The following is a 27,615-nucleotide window of genomic DNA, read 5'->3' on the forward strand; positions in this document are numbered from 1 at the left end:
ACCGGGGATCTGGGAAGCCAGAAGGCTGCACCAGGCTCCAGTCTTATCTGGCAATGTTTCTACTGCTGGATGCCCTTCCTAACGCCAACTACTCCGTGAGTGTAGTGGGTGCTTTTTACGTGCCAACAATTAAATCTTTATCATTTAAGCCAACCATATCTAGCCCAAATACTCTACCAGTCTCATCTTCAAACTGGCCAGATCCAACTTCTCACACCTACTCTACAATGTCGTTCTAAAAACTAAACAATCACATAAATGAAATCTGGAAGCTACAAGATAACGCATGATTAATTCAAAACAATGGAAATAAAAAAATCATTGCATTTGACAGAGAAATTTGAATGCTAAAGGGTTAAGGAGTATCAGCTCATTATTTTTCATGATACTCATTAATGCTTTATGTTTTGTTTTGTTTTGTCATTGATTTGTTTAAATATTTCACTTTTGCTGCCCTCTTTTTGATCTTTTCAGACATATATTGGAAATGTTGTTGTCTCTGTCAACCCGTACCACAAATTACCTCTCTATTCCCATCATGTGATTGAGGAGTACCGCTGTAGGAACATATATGAATTACCAGCTCATATGTGAGTATTTAAATTTGTGTCTGTCAGTTACTCTCCTCAATAACTCTGAGTACAGTCAAGGCACTGCATAATGATCTCATTCATACAGCATTAAGAATGCTAATAAACTCAACTCACACACACGAGAGTAATATAACATGATACATATATTACTCTCATTTCTATATAAACTTGACAGAGAATACTTCCTTGCTGTATATTCTTCTCGTATTTCATATTGTCTTCTTTCAGTTATTCTCTTTACTTTAAACCTAACTTCTGTTTTTTCTCTCCTACTCTTGTCACACATCTATGTGTATGTACATATCTATATGGGGGCGGGGTGTACATATGAATGTATGTGTGTACATATATATACATATTTTTTGAATATCTCAAAGCATATTCATAAAGCTAGAGATAGTAGCATGTAAATATTTAGTAGAAAAACTGTTTTTGGAATGTAAAAGTTGACAGCCTTTCACTCTTTCTACCTAAAGGTGTAGGAGTGGCTGTGTGGTAAGTAGCTTGCTTACCAACCACATGGTTCCAGGTTCAGTCCCACTGTGTGGAAACTTGGGCAGGTGTCTTCTACTATAGCCTCGGGCCGACCAAAGCCTTGATTCATCTATGGGTGGAAATATATTATATTTCTTATAATTTCTTAAGAATTATAAGAAATATAATACTTATTGTTTAGCCCTAGGACAACATTGGTGGAGCAACTATGATGAAACCCTTCCAGCTATTACCATTTGTCTTTTTGTTAATCGGGAACTATACTCTCTAATGTCTCCTTTACATTCTAAGACAAGAAGATCTGATTTGAAGTAACTTACTGTTTCTAGTGACTCAGTCAATTACATTGAGGCTCCTTAAGTTGTTGACCAACCTCACATTCTTTTCTCTTTCTCACTTTTACAGCTGGACAAGCCATGTATTCGTCTCTTCAGCAAGATACATACTCTTCCCTGTCTATCGTACTTTCTGATTCCTGCAGTCTATACCCCACTCAGTTGAGGGGTCATATCTTGTAGATAATTGGCAACTTCACAGAGCTGGTGCCAAATAAAAATGCTCCCAGTAAGTGGTTGGCATTAGGAAGGGTTTACAACTGTAGAAGCTTTGTCAAAGTAGATATAGAATCTGGTAGAGTTCTTTGACTCATTTGTTCTTATCAAATTGTCCACCCCGTAACAACATGGAGAAAAAGAACATCAAATGATGATAACGATGATGATATATACATTTTTTATATATTATATTTGTATATATACATTTTATATATTACATATGTATACATACATATTATTTATTATATACGTATACATATTATATATTACTTAGATATACATATGTTATAATCATATCTATCTATCTATATATATATATATATATATATATATATATATATATATACACTATATATATATATTATATATACTATATACATGATGATGATATATATATATATACTATATACATGATGATGATGATATATATAATTTATATATACTTATATATTATGTAAATATACATATTATGCATTTATATATACATATATATATATGTATGTATGTATGTATATATATGTATGTGTGTGTGCATATATGTATATATGTTTACAAATATATATTTATACTTGTGTGTATGTATACATTATATATTTGTGTGTGCATATACATGTGTATATATGTGCAAGTGTGTGTGTGTATATATATATACATGTATGTGCATATATAATTTATCCATCCAACCACATATTTATCCATCATTATCTCTCTCTCTCTCTCTCTCTCTCTCTCTACTCCTGTCTTTTTAGATATCTATCTCCAATTCAATCGGAGTATAGTAGAAAATAATTCAAACAAAATACAAATTAAATTTATATCCAGAGACAACTTACTTTTCCTCTTGCCCACCAACTCCATTCCCTATCCATTCTTTGATCTGCATTGAAGTAGTTTCTATTTAAATATCTACCATCTTTCTTCCGCCCACCCAACGAAGTTCGTTTTTAAGTCAAATTCCAGGGATTAGAACGAAAATAATGAAACACATGTTTATGTTCCACAGACTTCTCCATGGTTAATTCTGATGTTATTAAGAATTCTTAAATATTCTGCTACACCTCCTTCACCCTTGTAGTAGTTATTTTTCCTCTTTCTCCTTTCGATCTAAAAGTCTTAGTCAGTACAGAGAGAGAGAGAGCGAAAGTGAAAGTGAAAGGAGAGTATAACATGGATGCATAAAAAAAATGACATCATTTAGATAAATATCATTGCTTAGTGATTTAGAAAATATTGTTAAATATGTTTTTTATGGTAAAGTTAGTGGAATGAACATGGCACACATGAAAGCGGCACAGTTATGGTAAATTTTTAGACTTTTTTAAAGTTTTTCTTTGCACTGGGAGAGGAAAGCATAAATCCATTCAGAAAAAAATTACCCCTAGTTTTCAAATTATTTTTCTTTCATTCCACTAGAAACATTTATTATTTATTGTTATTATAACTATTATTATTATTATTATTATTATTATTATCATCATTATTATTATCATTATCATTATTATTATCATCATTATTATCATCATTATTATTATCATTATTATTATCATTATTATTATTATTATTATTATTATTATTATTATTATTATTATTATCATTATTATTATTATTATTATTATTATATTATCATTATCATTTGAAAATGCTCTGAGACCAACTTCCGTCACTTTCCAGGGAGAAAAACTAGAAATAGTTGATAGTTTCCGTTACCTAGGTGACCAAGTCAGCAGCAGGGGCGGGTGTGCTGAAAGTGTAACTGCTAGAGTAAGAATAGCTTGGGCAAAGTTCAGAGAGCTCTTACCTCTACTGGTGACAAAAGGCCTCTCGCTCAGAGTAAAAGGCAGACTGTATGATGCGTGTGTACGAACAGCCATGCTACATGGCAGTGAAACATGGGCCGTGACTGCTGAGGATATGCGTAAGCTCGCTAGAAATGAAGCCAGTATGCTCCGATGGATGTGTAATGCCGGTACTCACACTCGGCAGAGTGTAAGTACCTTGAGAGAAAAGCTGGACCTAAGAAGCATCAGTTGTGGTGTGCAAGAGAGACGTTTGCGCTGGTATGGTCATGTGGCGAGAATGGATGAAGATAGTTGTGTGAAAAAGTGCCACACCCTAGCGGTTGAGGGAACCTGTGGAAGAGGCAGACCCAGGAAAACCTGGGACGAGGTGGTGAAGCACGACCTTCGAACTTTAGGTCTCACTGAGGAAATGACTAGAGACCGAGACCTCTGGAAGTGTGCTGTGCGCGAGAAGACCCGGCAGGACAAGTGAGTCCATAACCCGTGGCCTTCTACATGGGATGGAGCCAGCCTACGTATGCATACCTTCCCTTCTTGGGACACAAAACTGTACTTGTGAAGACGTGATGAGGCAAGTGAGGATCAGAATCGAAATCGATCAATGGAAATTGCGGATGTGTTACCAGTGCCGGTGGCATGTCAAAACTCTGCTTGTGAAGACCCGTTGAGGCAAGTGACGATCAGAATCGAAATCGATCAATGGAAATTGCAGAGGTGTTACCAGTGCCGGTGGCATGTAAGAGAACTTTCCGTTTCGCGACCGTTGCCAGCACCGCCCCGTTTCGTGTCCGTTGCCAGCCTCGCCTGGCCCTCGTGCCGGTGGCACATAAAAAGCACCATCCGTTCGTGGCCGTTTGCCAGCTCTGTCTAGCACCAGTGCGGGTGGCACGTAAAAAGCACCCACTACACTCACGGAGTGGTTGGCGTTAGGAAGGGCATCCAGCCGTAGAAACACTGCCAGATTTGACTGGGCCTGATGAAGCCTTCTGGCTTCACAGACCCCAGTAGAACCGTCCAACCCATGCTAGCATGGAAAACGGACGCTAAACGATGATGATGATGATGATGATTATCATTATTATTACTATTATCATTATTATTATTATTATCATTATCATTATTATTATTATTATTATTATTATTATCATTATTATTATTATCATTATTATTATCATTATCATCATTATTATTATTATTATTATTATCATCATCATCATCATCATTATTATTATTATTATTATTATTATTATTATTATTATCATTATTATCATTATTATTATTATATTTTACTTCTCGGAGCTCTGGATCTTACTTGCTCGGATTGTTGTTATTTTAGTTGTTGTTTTAGGAGCTTTCTGCTGTAGTTGTTGTTGTTGTTGTTGTTATTTTTATCCATGGTTTATGGAATACATTAAGAATTTCTTTTCTTAAAAGAATTAGGTTCATCTTGGAAAACATGGTTAAAAATTCTCCACGTTCGACAAAGAACTTCAAACACATCATCATCATCCTCACACTGTTTTCATAGTCAACAAAATCATTTTTATTATTCCTTTTCTCTTTTTTTATCCTGTTTGTTTTTTCATCACTCAGTTCCTCATAAACTCTTTGGTTTTCATTTAATGTCTCCCCAGCCATCACCCTTGTGCCAAATAAAATTATTCATCATCAACATCATCATCATCATTATTATTATTTCATTACATTTTGATTATTACAATTGTTTTTACAACTACTACTACTGATAATTTTCAATATTTTATTAGAATCTTTTATACTATTATTATTATTATTATTATTATTATTATTATTATCATTATCATCATTATTATTATTATTATTATTATTATTATTATTATTATTATTATTATTATTATTATTTATTATTATTATTATTCATATTTCTTTAGGAAATTTGATAACACCATAGTTTTTGTCTTTGTATTCTTTTAAAGAAATATTTTAGATGCACTTGTCTCCATCTGCACAAACATCTCCGCACAAGCACACTGACATTTCTACATGCATACATTCTTCTACTCATGCACAGACACCCACACACCCTACATACACACACACACACACACACACATAGATTCACCCATCTCTCTCTCTCTCTTTCTCTCTACACCCATGTACACACTTGCCTCTACTCAAATGCACAGTCATGCACCTCCACATACACACGCATACACGTACACATGTCCCCATACAAGCGAATACACCCCTCAACGCACTCATATGCACATGTATACCTCCAGGCAGACTCATGTACTTCCTCTACCCCCACCACACACACACACACACGCACACACATACAAACACCTCCCCAGAATCATCCCCAAAACACACACCTCAAACACACTCTTTACACGCAGCCACCCTTCTAACCCCCCCCCCCAAACACACTCATGCCTATTCCTGTTTCTTTTGTATAATGGCGAATCATTGTCTCAAAGCATTTGCCATTTTACTCCTTTAGTAAAAGAATGGCGGAACAGCAAGGTTATGATTCCAAATAACATTAAGAACAGTTTATATTTGTATATGGCAATGGAACCGTGGATATTCTTTAACATCTCTGCAACACTTTTTTTTTATATATATATATTTATTTTTTCTCTCTATCTTTTCAAATTGGAATTCTAAAATTATGTTTTATGTCTTTCATGTTCTTCCCCCCCACCAATCCCACTCTTCTCTGGTTTATAATTGTCGCCGACAACAAAAGAGTGTTGCCAGGAATTCTTCCTGGATTTCTTTGTTTACTTTGTGTTTCTGCAGAAGCAGGAATTATTCCATAAACTAATTATGGCGGCATTCTAAAAGTCTTTCCGTAAACACTTGTATTGGATTATAATCCTGTTAATAATGTAATTCGTGGAAGACATGATTTAATTATCATTATCATTTTGTTTATGCATTTTTGTTTGTATTTTTGGTGGCGGGGATTAATTCTTGGCACTATTCTGTAGCAGACCTACTGAGTAAACTTTACAGGGGAGGTGTATGTATGTGTGTGTGTGTCGCCTACTGACTACAAAATGTAGATCCTAAAAAGCTGACAAAATTAAGTTGACACCATTTAAGATGGAAACACAGATAACCTTATGGTATCGTATATCAAAAAGGGTGCCAGGAATTTCTTTCTAGATTACATTTGGCACAAAACCAATGCATCTGAGAACTGATGTCTAAGGGAAGCTTTGCTTTCTTGGACACATCTAGAGAACTGGTGACATATTTCAAAGCAGTGCACTTGGAACCACTTCCAAGACAGACACTGGTTCAATAACTTCAAAAAGTAGAGCAGCCTCACTGCTAGAGCTGTAAGTTGTTTTAATATTGGTAAATCACAATGAAAAGAAGTAAAAGAACCAAGATTCTAAGAGATTATGATACATGAGGTTGTGTCACAGTTTTGAATTTCATCTACACTCTGTTCTTTCCTTTATGTTGGTGCCTGGTTGTTATGGGTTACTCTATCAAATTGGCTCTGACAAGTAGACCCATAACTTAGAGGGCAAATAGCAGCTTTCATGATTCTCTGATAATGCCAATTAGACTGGTTGGGGAGAAAGAGAAGTTATCCTCAGATCAGAACCTTGAAGTCTGATCAGAATGGTCGCAAAAGAGTGGATGCTAGTAATGGTACTCAAGAACCTTGGGATTAGGTTTGCTATTAAACTGATTTCAGATTATGACTACCACACAAACAACCTTCAAACAATCAGCTTCTTTATGGTTCCTATCTACCAAATACCACTTATGGTCAACCAAAAAAAACCTAATCAAAGTGCTAAACACTGGAATTAAATCTGAAACCACCCAGTTGGCAAGCAAACTTTTTAGCCTTGCAGCAATGGCTGTGTCCATAGCCAAAGACATTCCAGACAAGACCATCCAATGTATTCTCCAGACTAAGGGTTCCTAGGAATACATTATCAAATGTGTCCTCATTTAATCACTGGTTAATGCTGATTGAACAGGGTCATGATTAACCCTTTAGCATTTAAACTGGCTATATTCAGCCAAAATGTTCTACCTGTTTTATCTTCAGTTTGGTCACATCTGGCCTTTCACACCTACTCTACAGTGTCATTTTAAAATTGAACAATTGCATCATCGAAATTTCAAAGCTATGAGCTAATGCATGGTTAATTTAAAATGCTTTGACAGAGTAATCTGAATGCCGAAGGGTTAAAAGATGCTCCATTTAGAACCATCACATTGTTTTTCCAGAGTAAGTGTATCTTGGACTACATTGTTTAATGTGGTTTTTTTTGTTTCACTAATCTGTTTTCATTTCTAAGTATTATCAGTATTTCGAAATCAAAATCAAAATCAAATTCGATGACTGGCATCCGTGCTAGCAGGGTGCAAAGAGCACCATTCGAGTGTGATCATTGACAGAGTGGCTAACCAGCTTCCATGCCAGTGGCACATAAAAGGGCACCATTCGTGTGTGATTGTTACCAGTGTCGCCTTACAGGCACTTGTGCCCGTGCTAGTAGGGTGCCAAGAGCACTATCCGAGTGTGATTGTTGCCAAAGCAGCCTGCTGGCACCATTTGAGCGTGATCGTTACCAACGTCGCCTTACTGGCACGTGTAAAAAGATTCGAGCAAGATCGTTGCCAGTACCGCCTGACTGGCCCCCATGCCAGTGGCATGTAAAAAGCACCCACTACACTCTCGTAGTGGTTGGCGTTAGGAAGGGCATCCAGCTGTAGAAATTCTGCCAGATCAAGATTGGGGCCTGGTGCAGCCATCTGGTTTGCCAGCCCTCAGTCAAAATCGTCTAAGCCATGCTAGCATGGAAAGTGGACGTTAAACGATGATGATGATGATGATCAAACTAAATAAATTAAGCAATGGAGAGCATTGTTTATTATATCAAAGTAAGTTTCACTTATTTGGAGTTGGAACTGGTGATTTTGTAAATCTTGGAACCTCACTTTTAAATTCCTCACCCAACCCACCAAAAGAAGCTGAAATATTCCATAACACATACTTCGTTATTGATTCCGGTTGCTGCTTTGTCTGTGTTGGTAAATGTATCAATCAGTGTTTTTTACAGTTCAATTATGAATAATTTCGGTATTGATTCGAAGTTTCTGATGCTAGCAGACAGAGGAGTGACATATTGAATTCACACCTTGTAATTTTAAACTTAGAACAATGAAATATTTCTAATTTTGGCACAAAGCCAGCAATTTTAGCGGGAGGTGGGGATTAGTTAATTAAATCAATCAAGTACTTTATTGCTACTTCATTTCATTGACCCTGAAGAATAAAAGGCTAAGTTGACTTCAGTGGGACTTGAACTCAGAATATAGAGTCAGAGTACCACAAAACTGTTTGTCCGACCCTCTAGCAATTCTGTTAATCTACATCAGATTGACAAAATAGTGGCTTGTGAAGTTCACTAAAATCGCCAATTAATGTAATAATTTTTTGGTCATTTAATTCCTTTCTCTCGTGGAAGCATCATCCAACCAAAGTACAAATATATGGGAAATTACCACCTGTATCATCTCTTGTGAAAGGTAGAAGAGTCCAGTTTGCTGGACATTGTTTTAGAGCTGAAAACCAGGTAATTTCTACTCTTCTCCTCTGGAAGCCATCTACTCGCGATACCAGAAGGCGCACACTCTCCTACCCTGATGTAATCTTCAGGGATACAGGCATCCAGCAACAGGACCTCCGTAATGCTATGATGGACTGTGAGATCTGGCGTAACATAGTAAATTCCATTGTCTCGACCACGGTCGAACAATGAATGAATGAATGAATGCAGTAGGCATGAAGAATTTCACTTCATCTTCCTTACAAGTTCTACAGCTTTTCCAGTTTCTTCACTGGGGTCTTTTGTTTTCTTTAAACTGACTGCCAGGTCAAAATGCTGGGCAGCTTCTGCATGGCAAGAGGTGATGTGCCGCAGGGCTGAGTGTATGATTGTACTTCCTTGTCTTGCCACTGTGTCATTGTTGCAAATGAATGTCGATGTCATACAAGCAGTGCCCTTCATTTCCAGTCTTCTGTGAAAACATATCTGGCCACGAGGAAATATTACCTTGCTTGGAAACAAGTGAGAGCTAGTGATTATTTATTATTATTGTTCGACCGTGGTCGAGACAATGGAATTTACTATGTTACGCCAGACCTCACGGTCCATCATAGCATTACGGAGGTCCTGCTGCTGGATGCCTGTATCCCTGGGGATTACATCAGGGTAGGAGAGTGTGCGCCTTCTGGTATCGTGAGCAGATGGCTTCCAGAGGAGAAGAATAGAAATTACCTCGTTTTCAGCTCTACAACAATGTCCAGCAAACTGGACTCTTCTACCTTTCACAAGAGATGATACAGGTGGTAATTTCCCATATATTTGTACTTTGGTTGGATGACGCTTCCACGAGAGATTTTGAGCTCTCATAAGGAGGCGAGTGATAGGAAAGCAACTGGTTGTAGAAAATCTGCCTCAGTCGTTACACTAAGCCGTTATATTATCTTTTGAGGACATTTAACTCTTTTTTAAAAAATCCTTTCAATTCAATCCCCGATTTTTATGAAAAGGACTTGTGTAGTAAGAAGCTTGCTTCCCAACCACGTGGTTCTAGGTTCAGTCCCACTACATAGCACCTTGTGAGTGGATTTGGTAGACGGAGACTGAAAGAAGCCAATCACGTGTGTGTGTGCATGCATGCATGCATGTCTTTGTGTGTGTGTATTTAAAAATAATTAGTACTGGGGTTGGTTCATTCTACTAAAATCTTCCTAGGCGGTGTCTAGGAATTTTCTAAGCTTTCTGGATTTCTTTTGTTGAAAACTCATTGTATAACCTGTTTTCCAAGTTTTCCATTGAGTTAAAATTCAGGAACTGTACTGGCCACTACAGTATTTAGAGTTTCATTAATTCTGGATTATTTCTGCAGTACATTTTGGTCATGCTATTGCTGCCATACTTAATTCTTAGGTTCATAGATACTCACTGACTCAACTAATCACAAAATTCTTAATGGCCAATTCTTATATTCCTGTACAAACTGCAAAATGTTGATTTGAAATTTGTAGAGAAATCTACAGATTTTATGTGTAAAACTTCCTGTAAACAGCTTTGTCAATGTTCAATGGTGTCTAGACCAATTTGCTTCAGTTATCATTGTCAAACATTGTTCCATATAGCAACCAGCAGTCACTTTCCTAATTCTCCATTAACAGGCAACCTGTTTTATTGAAGATGTCCATAGTTTGGTGAATACATTTAATGAGCTACACTGACTGAGCAACATTTACTGACCATCCTCAGCAGTTATAGTTCAGAGTGGCCTCTCTCGCTTATACAACTGGACGTGTCTCCATCACATCTTTTACAATAAGCTTTTCTCTTTACGAGTCACAACAGATGTTAAGATGATATAAACCAACAGATATTGGCATCAAATTTTGGCGCATGGCCAGCAATATGGGGAAAAGGGGTAAGCTGATTATATCGACCCCCAAAGCTCAACTGGTGCTTTTTTTATTGAACCCCTGGAAGGATGAAAAGCAAAGTTAGCCTTGGTAGAATTTGAACTCAGAACGTGAAGATAAATGAAATTCCGCAAAGCATTCTAATGATTCTGCCAACTCACCAACTTACTTGCTGTCTTAATATTGATAATAATTCTTTCTACAATTGGCCTGAAAATTTTGGGGAGGGGGCTACTTGTTTACCTTGACTTTAGTGCTCAACTGGAAGGCACATGGCTCAGTGGTTAGAGCGTAGAGCTTACGATCGCGAGGTTGTGAGTTTGATTCCTGGACCGGGCTGTGTTTTGTGTTCTTGAGAAAGACACTTTATTTCACATTGCTCCAGTGTGTGTGTAAGTGTGTATGTTTGTATTGCCGTGTTTTAACATCATGTGTTAGTCGTAAATGAGTGTCACTGTCACATAAGCGGTGTCACTAAGCCTTGGGGAAATATTACCTTGCTTAGATACAGGTGACAGGAAAAGCATCTGTCTGTGGAAAATTTGACTCAATAAAAATTATCTAACCCATACTAGCCTGGAAACGTGGACGTTAGAGCAGTAATGATGATGAATTTCTAAAATTAAATGACATCAATTTTCGTGGCTTTATTGAATATTGTCAATAAAAATGCCTTTGTTGAAAAGAGCAAAAAGTTTTTTTCTTCTATTCAAGAATAAAACCATTATTTTACCATTCCTGTATAGTTTGACTCATAAATGATTAAATAAATGGAATTAAACTTTAATCATTGATGTAGCGATGTCTTTAAACTGGCGCCGCACTATTACCCCAGTCTGTTGCTATGAGTGTGTGTGTGTGTTTGTGTGTGTGTCTTTGTTGAGTCAAGTGTTTGTCTATATGTGTCTGTGCATGGCTGTGTGTACAGCATGTGTGTGAATGATGTCTGCATCATTGATATATGTATGCGTGCACACGTGCTTGTGTTATGTTCTGTATATATATATATATACACACACACATATATATGTATATATATATGTATGTATATTGTGTATATTTATATATGCATATGTATATATGTATATATATATATGTGTGTATGTATGTGTGTGTGTGTGTGTGTATATATGTATATATATGTATGTGTGCATATATATGTGTATGTGTGTGTGTATATATGTATATGCATATATATATTTATGTATATATGTATGAATACATATATATGTGTGTGTGTGTGTATATATGAAGATATGTGTATATATATGTATGTATATTGTGTATATTTATATATGCATATGTATATATGTATATATACATACATATATATATGTATATGTATATATGTATATATATGTATATATGTATATATATGTATATGCATATATACATATATGTATATGTATATGTATATATGTATATATATGTATATGCATATATACATCTATGTATATCTATATATATATATATATATATATATATATGTATGTACCTACACGTGTATACGCACAAACTCACACACATACTTGTTTCTACTAACAAAATCCGATCCGTCTGTGAACTTTCTTCATTCACCTTATAAACCACATCCACCACAAATTCCCCCCTCTTCTTACTCACGATCATGTCTGATGTTCCTTCATAACGCTACTCCCGCCTCCCTTCTTTCACTCTCTTTTCTTCCCGCTAATGCTCTCCCTTCTCTGCTTCTCCTTTTCTTTAGCCCCTAAATAAGCTCCCTTCCTCCCCCTCTTACCTTTCCTTCTTTTTCCATTCTACTTGTACTGCCTGTGTGTGTATATATATGCATATGCATATATATATTTATGTATATGTATATGAATACATATATATATGTATGTGTGTATGTGTATGTAGATATGTGTGTATATATGTATATAGTGTATATATATGTATGTGTATATTTATATATTTATATGTATGTATATATGTATATATATGCATATATATATACATGTATATATATGCATATATATACATGTATATATATATACATATATAATAGAAATATAAAATAACTAAGTCTCTCTAAAAGAGAACAGCGGCAGCGTTCCCGGAAAATAATAGTTATCGCCATACTAATATCGCATTCTTATAAAAATAAGAAAAAAGCTGTCCGCTTATTAGCTCCATGAGGCCATCGCCTTAAGTTAGCTATTTGATACACAAACTGTATCCATATAACCTTCGAACAAGGGAGGTCAGTCGCTCCACACTACTTGACCGGCAGCTACAGACGCGTTTCGGGGTATTGCCCCTTTTCAATGCAGCGTAGCCAGCCAGTAGGTGTCGCTTCCGACAATCTCTGTTCGATGGTTTTATTTACCTAGTTTCGGTGGAATACATCCACTTGTTTTCAATAATAGAAATATTAAAATAACTAAGTCTCTCTAAAAGAGAACAGCGGCAGCGTTCCCGGAAAATAATAGTTATCGCCATACTAATATCGCATTCTTATAAAAATAAGAAAAAAGCTGTCCGCTTATTAGCTCCATGAGGCCATCGCCTTAAGTTAGCTATTTGATACACAAACTGTATCCATATAACCTTCGAACAAGGGAGGTCAGTCGCTCCACACTACTTGACCGGCAGCTACAGACGCGTTTCGGGGTATTGCCCCTTTTCAATGCAGCGTAGCCAGCAGTAGGTGTCGCTTCCGACAATCTCTGTTCGATGGTTTTATTTACCTAGTTTCGGTGGAATACATCCACTTGTTTTCAACAATAGAAATATTAAAATAACTAAGTCTCTCTAAAAGAGAACAGCGGCAGCGTTCCCGGAAAATAATAGTTATCGCCATACTAATATCGCATTCTTATAAAAATAAGAAAAAAGCTGTCCGCTTATTAGCTCCATGAGGCCATCGCCTTAAGTTAGCTATTTGATACACAAACTGTATCCATATAACCTTCGAACAAGGGAGGTCAGTCGCTCCACACTACTTGACCGGCAGCTACAGACGCGTTTCAGGGTATTGCCCCTTTTCAATGCAGTGTAGCCAGCCAGTAGGTGTCGCTTCCGACAATCTCTGTTCGATGGTTTTATTTACCTAGTTTCGGTGGAATACATCCACTTGTTTTCAATAATAGAAATATTAAAATAACTAAGTCTCTCTAAAAGAGAACAGCGGCAGCGTTCCCGGAAAATAATAGTTATCGCCATACTAATATCGCATTCTTATAAAAATAAGAAAAAAGCTGTCCGCTTATTAGCTCCATGAGGCCATCGCCTTAAGTTAGCTATTTGATACACAAACTGTATCCATATAACCTTGTTCGAAGGTTATATGGATACAGTTTGTTTATAAAATAGCTAACTTAAGGCGATGGCCTCATGGAGCTAATAAGCGGACAGCTTTTTCTTATTTTTATAAGAATGCGATATTAGTATGGCGATAACTATTATATACATATATATATGCATATATATGTATATATATATATGCATATATATTTCCATCTCCCCTTCCCCCCTTTTTTCTATAATTTTTAACATCTTCACTCTCTCCTCCACATCACCACCTCCTCCTGCTTTACTCTTACCTCTCTCCTTATCTCCTTCCTCTTTCTTCACTACTTACTCCCTACACAATCACACACACTTCTCAGCCTCCCTCTCTCCTCACCTGTTCTCACCTGCAGCTTTCAGACAATTAAAAACTTACAGTCCAAGTTTTACTTATTCTATATTGAAGAGATGAGGAATTATTTACATTATTTACAATTGACGGATATTTGTCCTCATCTTGTCTATTGTATTTGTTGAGCCTCACATTTAATCTACCCATGACTATCCCACCTATTTAGTTGTCACATTTCATGTATATATATATATATATATATATATACAGGTGCAGGTAGGGTTATGTGGTAAAAAGCTTGCTTCCCAACCACATGGTTCAGGTTCAGTCCCACTGTGTGGCACCTTAGGCAAGTGTCTTCTACTATAGCCTCGGGCCGACCAGAGCCTTGTGAATGGATTTGGTAGATGGAAAGTGAAAGAAGCCCATTGTGTATATCATCATCATCATCATCATCATCATTTAGCGTCCGCTTTCCATGCTAGCATGGGTTGGATGGTTCAACTGGGGTCTGTGAAGCCAGAAGGCTGCATCAGGCCCAGTCTGATCTGGCAGTGTTTCTACAGCTGGATGCCCTTCCTAACGCCAACCACTCCATGAGTGTAGTGGGTGCTTTTTACGTGCCACCCGCACAGGTGCCAGACGGAGCTGGCAAACGGCCACGGACGGATGGTAGTTTATTGAAACTAAATTACTATCTCGTGATTCAAGTTTCATGCAACTATAATCGTCAAGGACACACACAAACACACATTTATTCATCACTTCATACATACTGGATTCACAATGTACACACATACACACATACTTGGCTTAATATCATACAGCCACACAGCCACAACACAAGTACACTCACATAACTGACATACAACCTCCATACTGATGCACAGTCAATTTCACTAAATGTACACACACATACACTTACAAACACATGCACACATGTAATTTATCCACTCTTACCTCCCTGTTGTTCATATTCATAAGAAACTTCGTTCCTTCTATGTCACTTCCAGTCATTTAACCTCCTTGGTTTTCACCATGACCTGACAGAAACCAACTCACATTTCTCTGTTTTTGCATTTTTTTTTTACTTCTAATTATCTAACTTTACGAAGAAGAGTTTAAGCTCAAAACATCAAAGACACTTTCACTTTCTTAATCTTTCATTGAGCATCAAACTATTAATTACAATTTATTCTCACTTTGTCTTTTGGTGCAGTTATTCTTATCATTAGTTTTGAATCTAAACACACACACACATACACACACACACACACACACACACACAGACATGTAGATACCACAATTATTGCTATTGTTGTTGTTTTTGTTACTTTTGTTGTAGTTGTATCAGATTCTCTATTATTTTTCAAACATGATGTTTTCAGTTAATCGTCAAATTTCAAGGGGGTAGTTTTATCAACACACACATCATTGAGGGCTGGGTTGCTAGGTACATAAACTGAAAATTTGATAACCCTGCTTGGAACCTCTTCTGTCTGTTTAATAATGAGCTAAGGTACAGAATTAGGGGCTTTCTGGGTTTTCTTTATAGGAATACGTGAGTGAGAGATACTGTCTCAACAAAGTGTTTAGAGTATATATTAACAAGGCAGCTCCTTCCTACACACTGAAACTGCTAGAAACAGTAGCCAAATCTCTTCCAAAGCTTACTATATATACTGTCTTACAAGAAAGTCAAAGATATATATAGATAAGAGACTGAATGGTCATGGAGGAAACACCTATGGTTAGAAATTTGCTTGAAAGCTGATCTCAAAATGCTGAGACATTTAAAGAAGATGACAGAGGACCAAGATATGTGGCATATTGCTGTACTCATGAAGACCTGCCCCACTCAACAGAATTGGTATCCTAAAACCAAGGTGCTATTTACAAAGCATTTGGTGTGGACGCTGGTTCTACATAAAGAGCACTGGTGATGGTGCCATGTAAAAAACACTCACTATACTCTGTAAAGTGTTTGGCATTAGGAAGGGCACCTGGCTGTAGAAACCAAGCCAAAACAGAATATGGAACCTGGTGTGGTTCCTGGTCTTGACAGTTCCTATCAACATTATTTATATTATTTACATTCGACAGATATTTGTCCTCATCTTGTTTGTTGTTAACAAAACATTTCGGCTGATATACCCTCCAGCATTCTTAAGGTGTCTTGTGGAAATTTCGAACCTGGGTTCTCATTCCTAAGGTATTTTTCAATGTTGTTGTTATTATTATTATTATTATTATTATGATTATGATTATTATTATTATTGTTGTTGTTATTATTGTTGTTGTTGTTCAGGTCACTGTGCCATATGCCAACGGACATATGGCGTAATGGTTAAGAGCGCAGGCTACTAACCCCAAAATTCCAAGTTTGATTCCAGGCAGTGATCTGAACAATAATAATAATATTAATAATAACGTCGAAAAATACCTTAGGAATGAGAACCCAGGTTCGAAATTTCCCCAAGACACCTGATGAAGGCTGGAGGGTATATCAGCCGAAACGTTGTGTTAACAACAAACAAGATGAGGACAAATATCTGTCAAATGTAAATAATGTACATAATTCCTCATCTCTTTACTATAGGACTGTAGTTCCTATCAAGTCGCCCAACCCATGCTAGCATGGAAAACAGATATTAAATGTTGGTGATGATGATGATGAACACTAGCCTGGCGCCAAACAACAATAACAACACTTCTTTAGGGTTACAGAAATCCTGTAAAAGCCCTTCATAATTGGATCATTTAAGAGTTCTTTATGATGCTCACCACCACCACCTTTAATGCAAATATTGGAATTTCAGAAATTTCGTAAGTCTATACAGGATTTGTGTAGAAGACTGGGCAGTTCCCATTGCCATAGTAGTTGCCTCCATGGTCACCAAAGGCAACATAGTTTAATGTTCCACACGAATAGGTGACAGCTAGTGGATAAATATATACAGGGGGTATGTCCAAAGAAGGAAAGATTAGTTCTAGGATGTATTGTGAAACCATTGAGGTAGGATGATCTGGGTAGAGGTAAATCCAGGAAGACATGGGACGAAGTGGTCAAGCATGACCTTCGTACGTTGAGCCTCACAGAGGCTACGACGAAAGACCGAGACCTCTGGAGACATGCTGTGACTTCGAAGACCCAACAAATGAAGAGTACATGACTCGCAGGACAGCCTGCTGTGCTAACCTTGGATTGTAGAGTGACCTGCTGTTCTTGAGGAGACCTATTGAGTCAAGTACATTAACACCAAGATCAAAATGAAAATCAAATGGAAACCCGTGCTGGTGACACGTTAAAAGCACCGTCCGAACGTGGCAGTTGCCAGCGCCGCCTGACTGGCGTCCATGTCGGTGACACAAAAAAGCACCAACTGATCATGGCCGTTTGCCAGCCTTATCTGGCCCCTGTGCCGGTGGCACGTAAAAAGCACCCACTACACTCACAGAGTGGTTGACATTAGGAAACACATCCAGCTGTAGAAACACTGCTAGATCAGACTGGAACCTTGTGCGGCCTTCTGGCTTCCCAGACCCTGGTCGAACCGTCCAACCCATGCTAGCACAGAAAACGGACGTTAAACGATGATGATGAATTTAGATGAGCGTCAGTGAGTGAGTTGACATGCCAATTTGTTGATGGCACAAGATCCTTCGGTTCCAAGATGCTGGGGAGAATGAAGCAGAGAAAGAAAACACTAAGAGAAGCTGGGACATATTTTGGAGAGGTGTTGGTGACGAGAGACAGCATCAGATCAATGGAGCAGAGGTCCTATCTATGAGACAGAAGTCCTCACCAACACAGAATATTAGTGTGGGTTAGTGACAGGAGATAACCTATCTATGGAGCAGGTGTCCCATTTGTGGGATAGAAGGCCTCACCCATACACAGCATATTGGTGTGTGTTAGTGAGAACTTCATATTAATCAGGCCAGTGGATTTGTTTTCTTTGGAAGCAGCCTAGGAGGTGCATGTGAGTTGCTGCACCAACTTAGATGCAGTGTAAGTTATCTGTACCTAAAATACGAAGTACTCTACTTTATTCCTTTACTCTTTTACTTGCTTCAGTCATCTGACTGTGGCCATGCTGGAGCACAACCTTTAGTCGAGAAAATCAACCCCAGGACTTAATCTTTGTAAGCCTAGTACTTATTCTATCGGTCTCTTTTGCTGAACTGCTAAGTTACGGGAACGTAAACACACCAGCATCGGTTGTCAAGCAATATTGTGGGGACACACACTATGGGCTTCTTTCAATTTCTGTCTACCAAATCCACTCACAAGGCTTTGGTCGGCCCGAGGCTATAGTAGAAGACACTTGCCCAAGGTGCCATGCAGCGGGACTGAACCCAGAACCACGTGGTAGGTAAGCAAGCTACTTACCACACAGCCACTCCTGAGCCTATAGTAGGGAAATTTTTGCATGGATTATGGCTTCTAAGATGAAATATCAGTCGTGGGAAGATAGAGGAGTCATAGTCACAGATACTTTGAGGGGTCAAACTTATAAACTTACAGGTCAGAGTTAATGTCACTGGGCTTTTTAGGAGGAGTGGCCGAAGTAGTTGCAAATATCAGGTTTGCATAAAATTATCAAAATCATGTCAGTTGGAAGTTCCCTGGGACTTCTTTAGCTCTCTTCTCCCCCTCTCTCTTTCCTCTGTCTCTCACTCTCTCACTCTCTTTCTATCCCTCTCTTATCCCCCCCCACCACTCTATTCATTTTCAACCAACTAAAGAACTCTACCTTATGTGTACAACAAAGACCACAACAACAACAACAACTGCAACAACAACAACAGCAACAACAACAACAGCAACAGCAACAACAACAACAATAGCAGCAATATCACAATGTCAAGTTTATAAATCAATCAACCACAGAAGACACTGCTATTGATTTACCAATTCCAGTAACTATGGCAACAAAGGTAGCAATGAATTTTTAAGATTATTTTTATCCTATTTCTAACATTGAACACTCAGCAGATGGACATACTCTCCCACCATCACCCCACCACCACCACCACCACCAACACCACCATGAACAGACCCTTCCTCCCCCCTTGTTTATGGGGAAGGGTTATCTATTTTTATTTAATAAGCTGCCAGCATAAACAAAACCTGTCTTTTATTACACACATCCCATCTCACACACACACACACACACACACACACAATATTATCTTTATACATATTTCTTTCTCTATTGCTGTTCTGATTATGTATATATAAAATATATGTGTGTGTGTTTCAGTGTGTGTGTGTGCACAGATGAATAGTAAACAGATGCACACACACACACCACTCCATCTACTACTTTCCTTACATTCTACTGCTTTCCTTATGTGTGTGTGTGTGTGTGTGTGTGTGTGTGTAAGCATGTAAAATATAAGGAAAGACTGTTCAATACATAACATAGAGTTAATTATCAATAATAATTAAAAATTAAGATTTTCCTTACTACAAGTTTTGTATTTTCACTTTTTTCCATGAATACACATATCTATGCATGTGCACTCACACACACACACACTCTCTCTCTCTCTCTCATGTGTCTGTGTGTCATCATCATCATCATCATCATCATCATCGTTTAGCGTCCGTTTTCCATGCTAGCATGGGTTGGACGGTTCTACTGGGGTCTGTGAAGCCAGAAGGCTTCATCAGGCCCAGTCAAATCTGGCAGTGTTTCTACGGCTGGATGCCCTTCCTAACGCCAACCACTCCGTGAGTGTAGTGGGTGCTTTTTACGTGCCACCCGCACAGGTGCCAGACAGAGCTGGCAAACGGCCATGAACGGATGGTGCTTTTTATGTGCCACCGGCACGAGGGCCAGGCAAGGCTGGCAACGGACACGAACGGATGGTGCTTTTTACGTGCAGCGCTGGCAACGGTCACGAAACGGAAGGTTCTCTTACATGCCACCGGCACTGGTAACACATCTGCAATTTCCATTGATCGATTTCGATTCTGATCCTCACTTGCCTCAACAGGTCTTTACAAGTAGAGTTTTGTGTCCCAAGAAGGGAAGGTATGCATACGTAGGCTGGCTCCATCCCATGTAGAAGGCCACGGGTTATGGACTCACTTGTCCTGCGGGTCTTCTCGCGCACAGCACACTTCCAGAGGTCTCGGTCTCTAGTCATTTCCTCAGTGAGACCTAAAGTTCGAAGGTCGTGCTTCACCACCTCATCCAGGTTTCCTGGGTCTGCTCTTCTGCAGGTTCCCTCAATCGCTAGGGTGTGGCACTTTTTCACACAACTATCTTCATCCATTCCTCGCCACATGACCATACCAGCGCAAACGTCTCTCTTGCACACCACAACTGATGCTTCTTAGGTCCAGCTTTCTCTCAAGGTACTTACACTCTGCGAGTATGAGTACTGACATTACACATCCATCGGAGCATATTGGCTTCATTTCTTGCGAGCTTACGCATATCCTCAGCAGTCACGGCCCATGTTTCACTGCCATGTAGCATGGCTGTTCATAGACACGCACCATACAGTCTACCTTTCACTTTGTGCGAGAGGCCTTTTGTCACCAGCAGAGGTAAGAGCTCTCTGAACTTTGCCCAAGCTATTCTTACTCTAGCAGTTACACTTTCAGCACACCCGCCCCCGCTGCTGACTTGGTCACCTAGGTAACGGAAACTATCAACTATTTCTAGTTTTTCTCCCTGGAAAGTGACGGAAGTTGGTCTCAGAACATTTTCAGTGTGTTTATTGTTCCTGAGCATCTGCAACATACAAAAACCATCTTCCTAGTTAGCCTTCCTTTGACATTGCTGCACCTCTTAGGTGTCCATAGCTTACACTTGGTGCATCTTATAGAGTTCTACCTACACCTTTCTACAGATCGAGCAGGGCCATCTACCTGAAGGCGTTTGTGATTTGTCTACCTTCCTACTGATTACGACTTTGGTTTTAGCTAGATTGACTCTGAGGCCCTTCGATTCTAATCCTTGTTTCCACACCTGAAACTTCTCCTCCAGTTCTGATAGCGACTCAGCAATTAGAGCAAGGTCATCAGCATAGAGGAGCTCCCAAGGGCATCCTGTCTTGAATTCCTCCGTTATTGCCTGGAGGACTATGATAAATAGGAGGGGGCTGAGGACTGAGCCTTGGTGGACCCCTACCTCTACCCGGAATTCTTCACTGTACTCGTTGCCAACCCTCACCTTACTAGCAGCGTCCCTATACATGGCCCGCACAGCTCTCACTAACCATTCATCTATCCCTAGTTTCCTCATTGACTACCAGATAAGGGATCGGGGGACCCTGTCGAAGGCTTTCTCCATGTCAACAAAAGCCAGGTACAGGGGCTTATCTTTGGCTAGATATTTCTCCTGCAGCTGCCTTACCAGGAATATAGCATCAGTAGTACTTTTCCCGGGCACAAACCCAAACTGCATCTCATCTAAACTAACTCTCTCTCTAATTAGTTGGGCTATGACCCTCTCCGTAATCTTCATCACCTGATCCAACAGCTTGATACCTCTTGTATTTTTGTATCTAGGGCGTCACCTTTACCTTTGTAGCAGTTGACTATTATGCTGCTACACCAGTCATTGGGTATGACTCCTTTGTGTATCACCTGATTAAATATACGGGTGGGACTAGGCTATAGCCGACACTACCAGACATTTTGAGCATCTCTGCAGTGATTCCTGATGGGCCTGGGGCTTTCCCTGTCTTCATGCTTCTAATTGCCTTAGCTACCACGGAACTATCAACTCGGATAGCTGGTCCCTCTGTTGAGTCAACATTCAGCAGACTCTCTTTTATCCCATTCATTTTCTTTATTCAGCAACCTTCATAGTGGCATCTCAAACCCTCTCTCTTTGCATCCTCATTTAGCGCAAGTGAACCATCTTCCATGCGAACACACTTCTCTCCTACCACATCACGATTCTTCTCTCTCACACACTGTCTTGCAACGCGAAACACCTCCAGTCTTTGGTCCTCACAGCGCAGAACATTGGCAAATTTTTTCTTATCTGCTTCCCCTCTGGCTAAATAAACCTGTCTCCTAGCTTCTCTTTAGGCAGTCTGATACAATCCCTGCTACCCCCATTTTTCCAGACCTTCCAAGCCTGTCTCTTTTCTCTAATAGCCCTGTCTACAATATTGTTCCTCCACCACGTTATTCTAGGTCGAGAGGGGACTTTGCACCAGCCACAGATCTGGTCAGTGGCTCTCAGCAGGTTGCCTTAGAAACATCCAGTTGTCTTCTAACCCTGTGATGCTTTCCCCTTCTACTTCGTCAAAGGCTTCAAGTAATATGTCCCTAAATCTGTCCATTTGCAGGATCTTTAAAAGCTTCCAGATCCTTCTTCTCCATATTGGTCGTCTTCTGGTTCCTCCTAGTCCTGATCCTAAAGTCACTAACTACCAGTCTATGTTGTGGGGTACATTCTTCACCTGGGAAAGTTTTGGCATTATAAGCAGCCATCTCTCCCTTTGCCTTGCAAGGATGTAGTCAATTTGGCTGGTATGTTGCCCGCTCCGATCGGTAAGTGACTAGGTGGCTGGTAGGTTTCTGAAGTTAGTGTTGCAAATCATAAGATTATTTGCATCGCAGAACTCCAGCAGCCTGGTTCCCTCCTCGTTGCGGGAGCCATAGCCATCGCCTCCATGTACGCCATGGAAGCCCCCAGCATGTCGTCCAATGTGACCATTGAAGTCACCAGCCACAAAGATAAGGTCTCTGTCATTCGTCAACGAGGTAGTCTGCAGTAGAGTGTCATAGAATCGGTCTTTCTGTCCATCGGGTAGCCCCGACTGAGGAGCATAGGCTGATGTAATGGTTGCTAAACTATGATGAAGCACTAATCTAATCTTAAGTATTCTGTCACATACTCTGATTACCTCAATATATATAATTATATTTTTATAATTCATCATCATCATCATCTTCGTTTAACGTCCACTTTCCATTTTGGCATGGGTTGGATGGTTTGACTGGGGACTGGTGAGCCAGATGGCTGCACCAGGTTCCAGTCAGATCTGGAATAGTTTCTACAGCTGGATGCCCTTCCAAACGCCAACCATTCCGAGAGTGTAGTGGGTGCATTTTATGTGCCACTGGCACGCGGGCCAGTCAAGCAGTACTGGCAACAGCCACGCTCAATTGGTGCTTTTACGTGTCACCTGCACAGGAGCCAGTCCAGCGTCACTGGCAACACCCTCACTCGAATGTTGTTTTTCACGTACCACCAGCACGAGTGCCAGTAAGGCGATGCTGGTAACGAATACGGTCAAATGGTGCTTTTTACGTGCCACCGGCATGGGGGCCAGTCAGCTGCCCTGGCAACAATCACACTTGGATGGTGCTCTTAGAGCTCCACTAGCATGGATGCCAGTCATGCGGTGCTGTCATCGAATTTGATTTCGATTTCACTTGCCTCAACAGGTCTTCACAAGCGGAGTTTAGTGTCCAATGAAGGAAAGTTACGCCTGGGTGGGCTGGTTAGACATGACTGTGAGGTAATAAGTTTGCTGGCCAGTCACATTGTTCCAGGTTCAGTCCCACCATGTAGTACCTTGAGTTTGTGTAAGGTCAGCTTTATGTTTGGAGATGAGGGGTTAAAGTATAAGAGAAGGTGGCGACAGAATGGGTTCTTGTAGAAGAGTTTTCTGGTTACTTACATTTATAATTTTTGTTTATATTTTGTTACGCTGACCTCCACTCTGGCCATCATACTCAGCCTCTCACATCATTATTCTTAACTCCTCACTCAAGCCATTTCATACTAATCTCTTCTCAACACATCTACCTCCAGCCTTCACTTATTCACCTCTACCTATTTCTTTACTACCCACAAGAGGCTAAACACAGAGAGGACAAACAAACGGATTAAGTTGACTATATTGACCCCAGTGCATAACTGGTACTTATTTAATTGACACTGAAAGGATGAAGGGCAAAGTCGACCTCGGTGGAATTTGAACTCAGAACGTAACGGCAGACGAAATACGGCTACGCATTTCACCTGGCGTGCTAACGTTTCTGCCAGCTCGCTGCCTTCACTTAATCACTTCTACCCTTCACTCACCACATCTATTTTCACCTCTTCCAACCATGGCACTCATAACTAGAACTAAATAGTTGTGAAGAGATTTTAACTACACAACTTTACCTCTTTCCACATACACACAAACGCACTACATTGCTATCCATTGCATGTGTACACGTGCACACACGCACGCACGCATGCACGCTCGCTCGCTCCCTCGCTCGCTCACTCACTCACTCACTCACTCACTCACTCACTCACTCACTCACTCACTCACTCACTCCTCACTCACTCACTCACTCACTCACTCACTCACTCACAATCCTTGGACCATTGCCCAGGTAAAATTATGGTCAGTCTGACTGAGAGTGGATAAAATTTAAAACTGGGAGTTGATCAACAGCTGTTGTGATGTTCATCATGCAGTTATAAAACAGTAGAAACCTCAGAAGTTGAACTTTCATTCATCATCTTCACCTCATCGCAGCTTCCCTCACTTTATTGTTGTTGTTGTTTGGTTTAATATTTTTTCAATATGAAGATAATTTAGTTTTTCGCTTTAATGATAAAACATTCTGTTTTATTCAACATTTATCTACAACAATCTCTTTACATTTAATTAATTCTACTGCTGTAATTATCATTATTATTAATTAAACAACTTGGTAATTAGCATCATCATTGTCTTACTTTATGATTCTAGCTTATGTTGTTGTTGTTATGCTCCTAGTCAGCTTTTATTGAAAAGACCTTATGATTGATGGTGTGAGCTGGCAGAATCGTTAGCACGCCGGGCGAAATGCTTAGTGGTATTCCATCTGCCGCTACGTTCTGAGTTCAAATTCCGCCAAGGTCGACTTTGCCTTTCATCCTTTCGGGGCCGATTAAATAAGTACCAGTTATGCACTGGGGTCGATATATTCGACTTAATCCGTTTGTCTGTCCTTGTTTATCCTCTCTGTGTTTAGCCCCTTGTGGGTAGTAAAGAAATAGGTATTATATCCATAGCCCTCTTGTCTTCATTTGTTGTTTTTGTTTAGTCCTGGGTCAGCCGTAACTGATCAAAGGTATTCCAGCCACAACGATCCCATCATACGAAAAGCTGGCTGATCTTACACTGCCTCCATTCAGGCAATCCCAACTCACTTGAACTTTCCTCTGCTCATCACCCATTTTATGTCACACGACCTAAGCCACATCTTTACTGACCCTAGTCTTTCCCTTGGGGCATATTCACTCTGGAATTTCCTTCCTACATGTTTTCTTGCTCCTATCAACTTACAACTCACATCAGTCTCACTGGGTTTGGAGGCTCTATTAAGGCCTCAGCCTAATCTTTACTATTTTACTTATTTCAGTCATTCGACTGTGGCCATGCTGGAACACCGCCTTTAGCTGAGCAAATCTATCCCAGGACTTATTCTTTGTAAGCTTAGTACTTATTCTATCAGTCTCTTTTGCCAGACCACTAAGTTACGGGGACATAGACACACCAGCATCAGTTGTCAAGTGATGTTGGGGGGACAGACACAAACACACAAACACATACACACACATATATACATATACATATATAAAACGAGCTTCTTTCAGTTTCCGTCTACCAAATCCACTCACAAGGCTTTGGTCGGCCCAAGGCTATAGTGGTAGAAGACACTTGCCCAAGGTGCCATGCAGTGTGACTGAACCCGGAACCATGTGGTTGGTAAGCATGCTAACTTACCATACAGCCACTCCTGCACCTTCACCCATCCTCCAAAATAAACCAACAAACAAGTAAAAGAAAATGCGTGTTATTATTTTATGTCAGTAAGTTGTAATTTGAGGAAGATTTTGCTGTTCTTTCTAGCAGGTCAAACAACCGGGTAGGTTACCTTCTTGCCTGGATGCTGCTGTTGCGTTTGTCAGTGTTGGTAGTCAGTTGTTGCTGTTTGTGGTGGTCAGCTTGTTGTTGTTGTTATTGTTGCTATTGTTTCCTTTCAGCAGATCTCCGGTTAAATTGCAAAAAGTGATTAAATTTTAGTCTGGAGTTCTCATTTAAAATTCATGACAAGAAATTCATCCACAAAGCAACAACAACAACAACAACAGCAGCAGCAGCAGCAGTAACAACAACAGCAGCAGCAGCAGCAACAACAACAACAACAGCAGCAGCAACAGCAACAACAACAACAACAACAATGATTTCTTTTATTTGCCACCAGGCTGAAGGGTGAGGGGGCCAATACAAAGACATAATAATAATAATAATAATGATAATAATAGCAGCAATAATAATGATAACAATAATTATAATGGCTTTTTTTTGTTTACCATTGGGTATGGTTGAGAGGAAAGCTCATGATTTGTGTGAAGGTTTACATAAAAGACAAGTGGAAAGAAAGGGAAAAAACGGTGAAATGAGATAAAAGTATGCTGAGTATACAAAATTTGTGAACAGAAGAATGATCCACTCCTCCTGATACAGAGACTCAGACTAGGGACAATCAAGGAACACCATAGATCCACGAAAACCTTGACCACCAAATGCATGATCCATTGTCCTGGTGTTTCCCAGTCTGCATGTACATGATTAGAGCAGGTCCATTCATTTTAACCATTTTTTTCCACAGACACCCATCTTTTTCACAGATTCATCAGGAGAAAGTACTTCTCTCTCCACACTTACTTTCCTTTCCAAACTGGAACTTATAATGCCGATGAGGGCTTGGCTGAAGAGGAAGTGTCTTTCCTCAATCCATTCAGCCTCATCTACCACACAACATCTTTTGTCATAGCCACTGGACAGAGGAACATTACCCGCTCTGCCTTGTAAAAGGCAGTTGGTAAGGGCAATCCTCTAGATAGACTCAGCTGGTTGCTGGATTTAACCTAAATGTGGCGACAACAGTTTAAATCATAAATTGCCTATTTTCCCATAAGTATCTACAATGGATGAGGAATATATTTGAAGAACAAAATTATAAAAGCAGTGAGGGAGAGAGAGTTATGCAGAACCATCATCATCGTCATCATCATTTGATGTCTGTTTTCTGTGCTGGCATGGGTTTGATGGTTTCATGGGAGTT

General features: G+C 39.4%; 1 protein-coding gene across 1 annotated transcript in view; it reads left to right on the forward strand.

Moving 5' to 3' along the window:
• Positions 1-27,615, forward strand: part of LOC115221073 (unconventional myosin-Ib-like) — a 139,504-nt gene that overhangs the window by 109,000 nt on the left and 2,889 nt on the right. The window contains exon 3 of the mRNA XM_036510347.1: positions 475-590. Within this exon, the coding sequence (XP_036366240.1) occupies positions 475-590 (116 nt within the window). The remainder of the gene's footprint in view (positions 1-474; positions 591-27,615) is intronic.

Source organism: Octopus sinensis, linkage group LG17 (assembly GCF_006345805.1).
Source record: "Octopus sinensis linkage group LG17, ASM634580v1, whole genome shotgun sequence".
NCBI classification, from domain to species: Eukaryota; Metazoa; Mollusca; class Cephalopoda; order Octopoda; family Octopodidae; genus Octopus; species Octopus sinensis.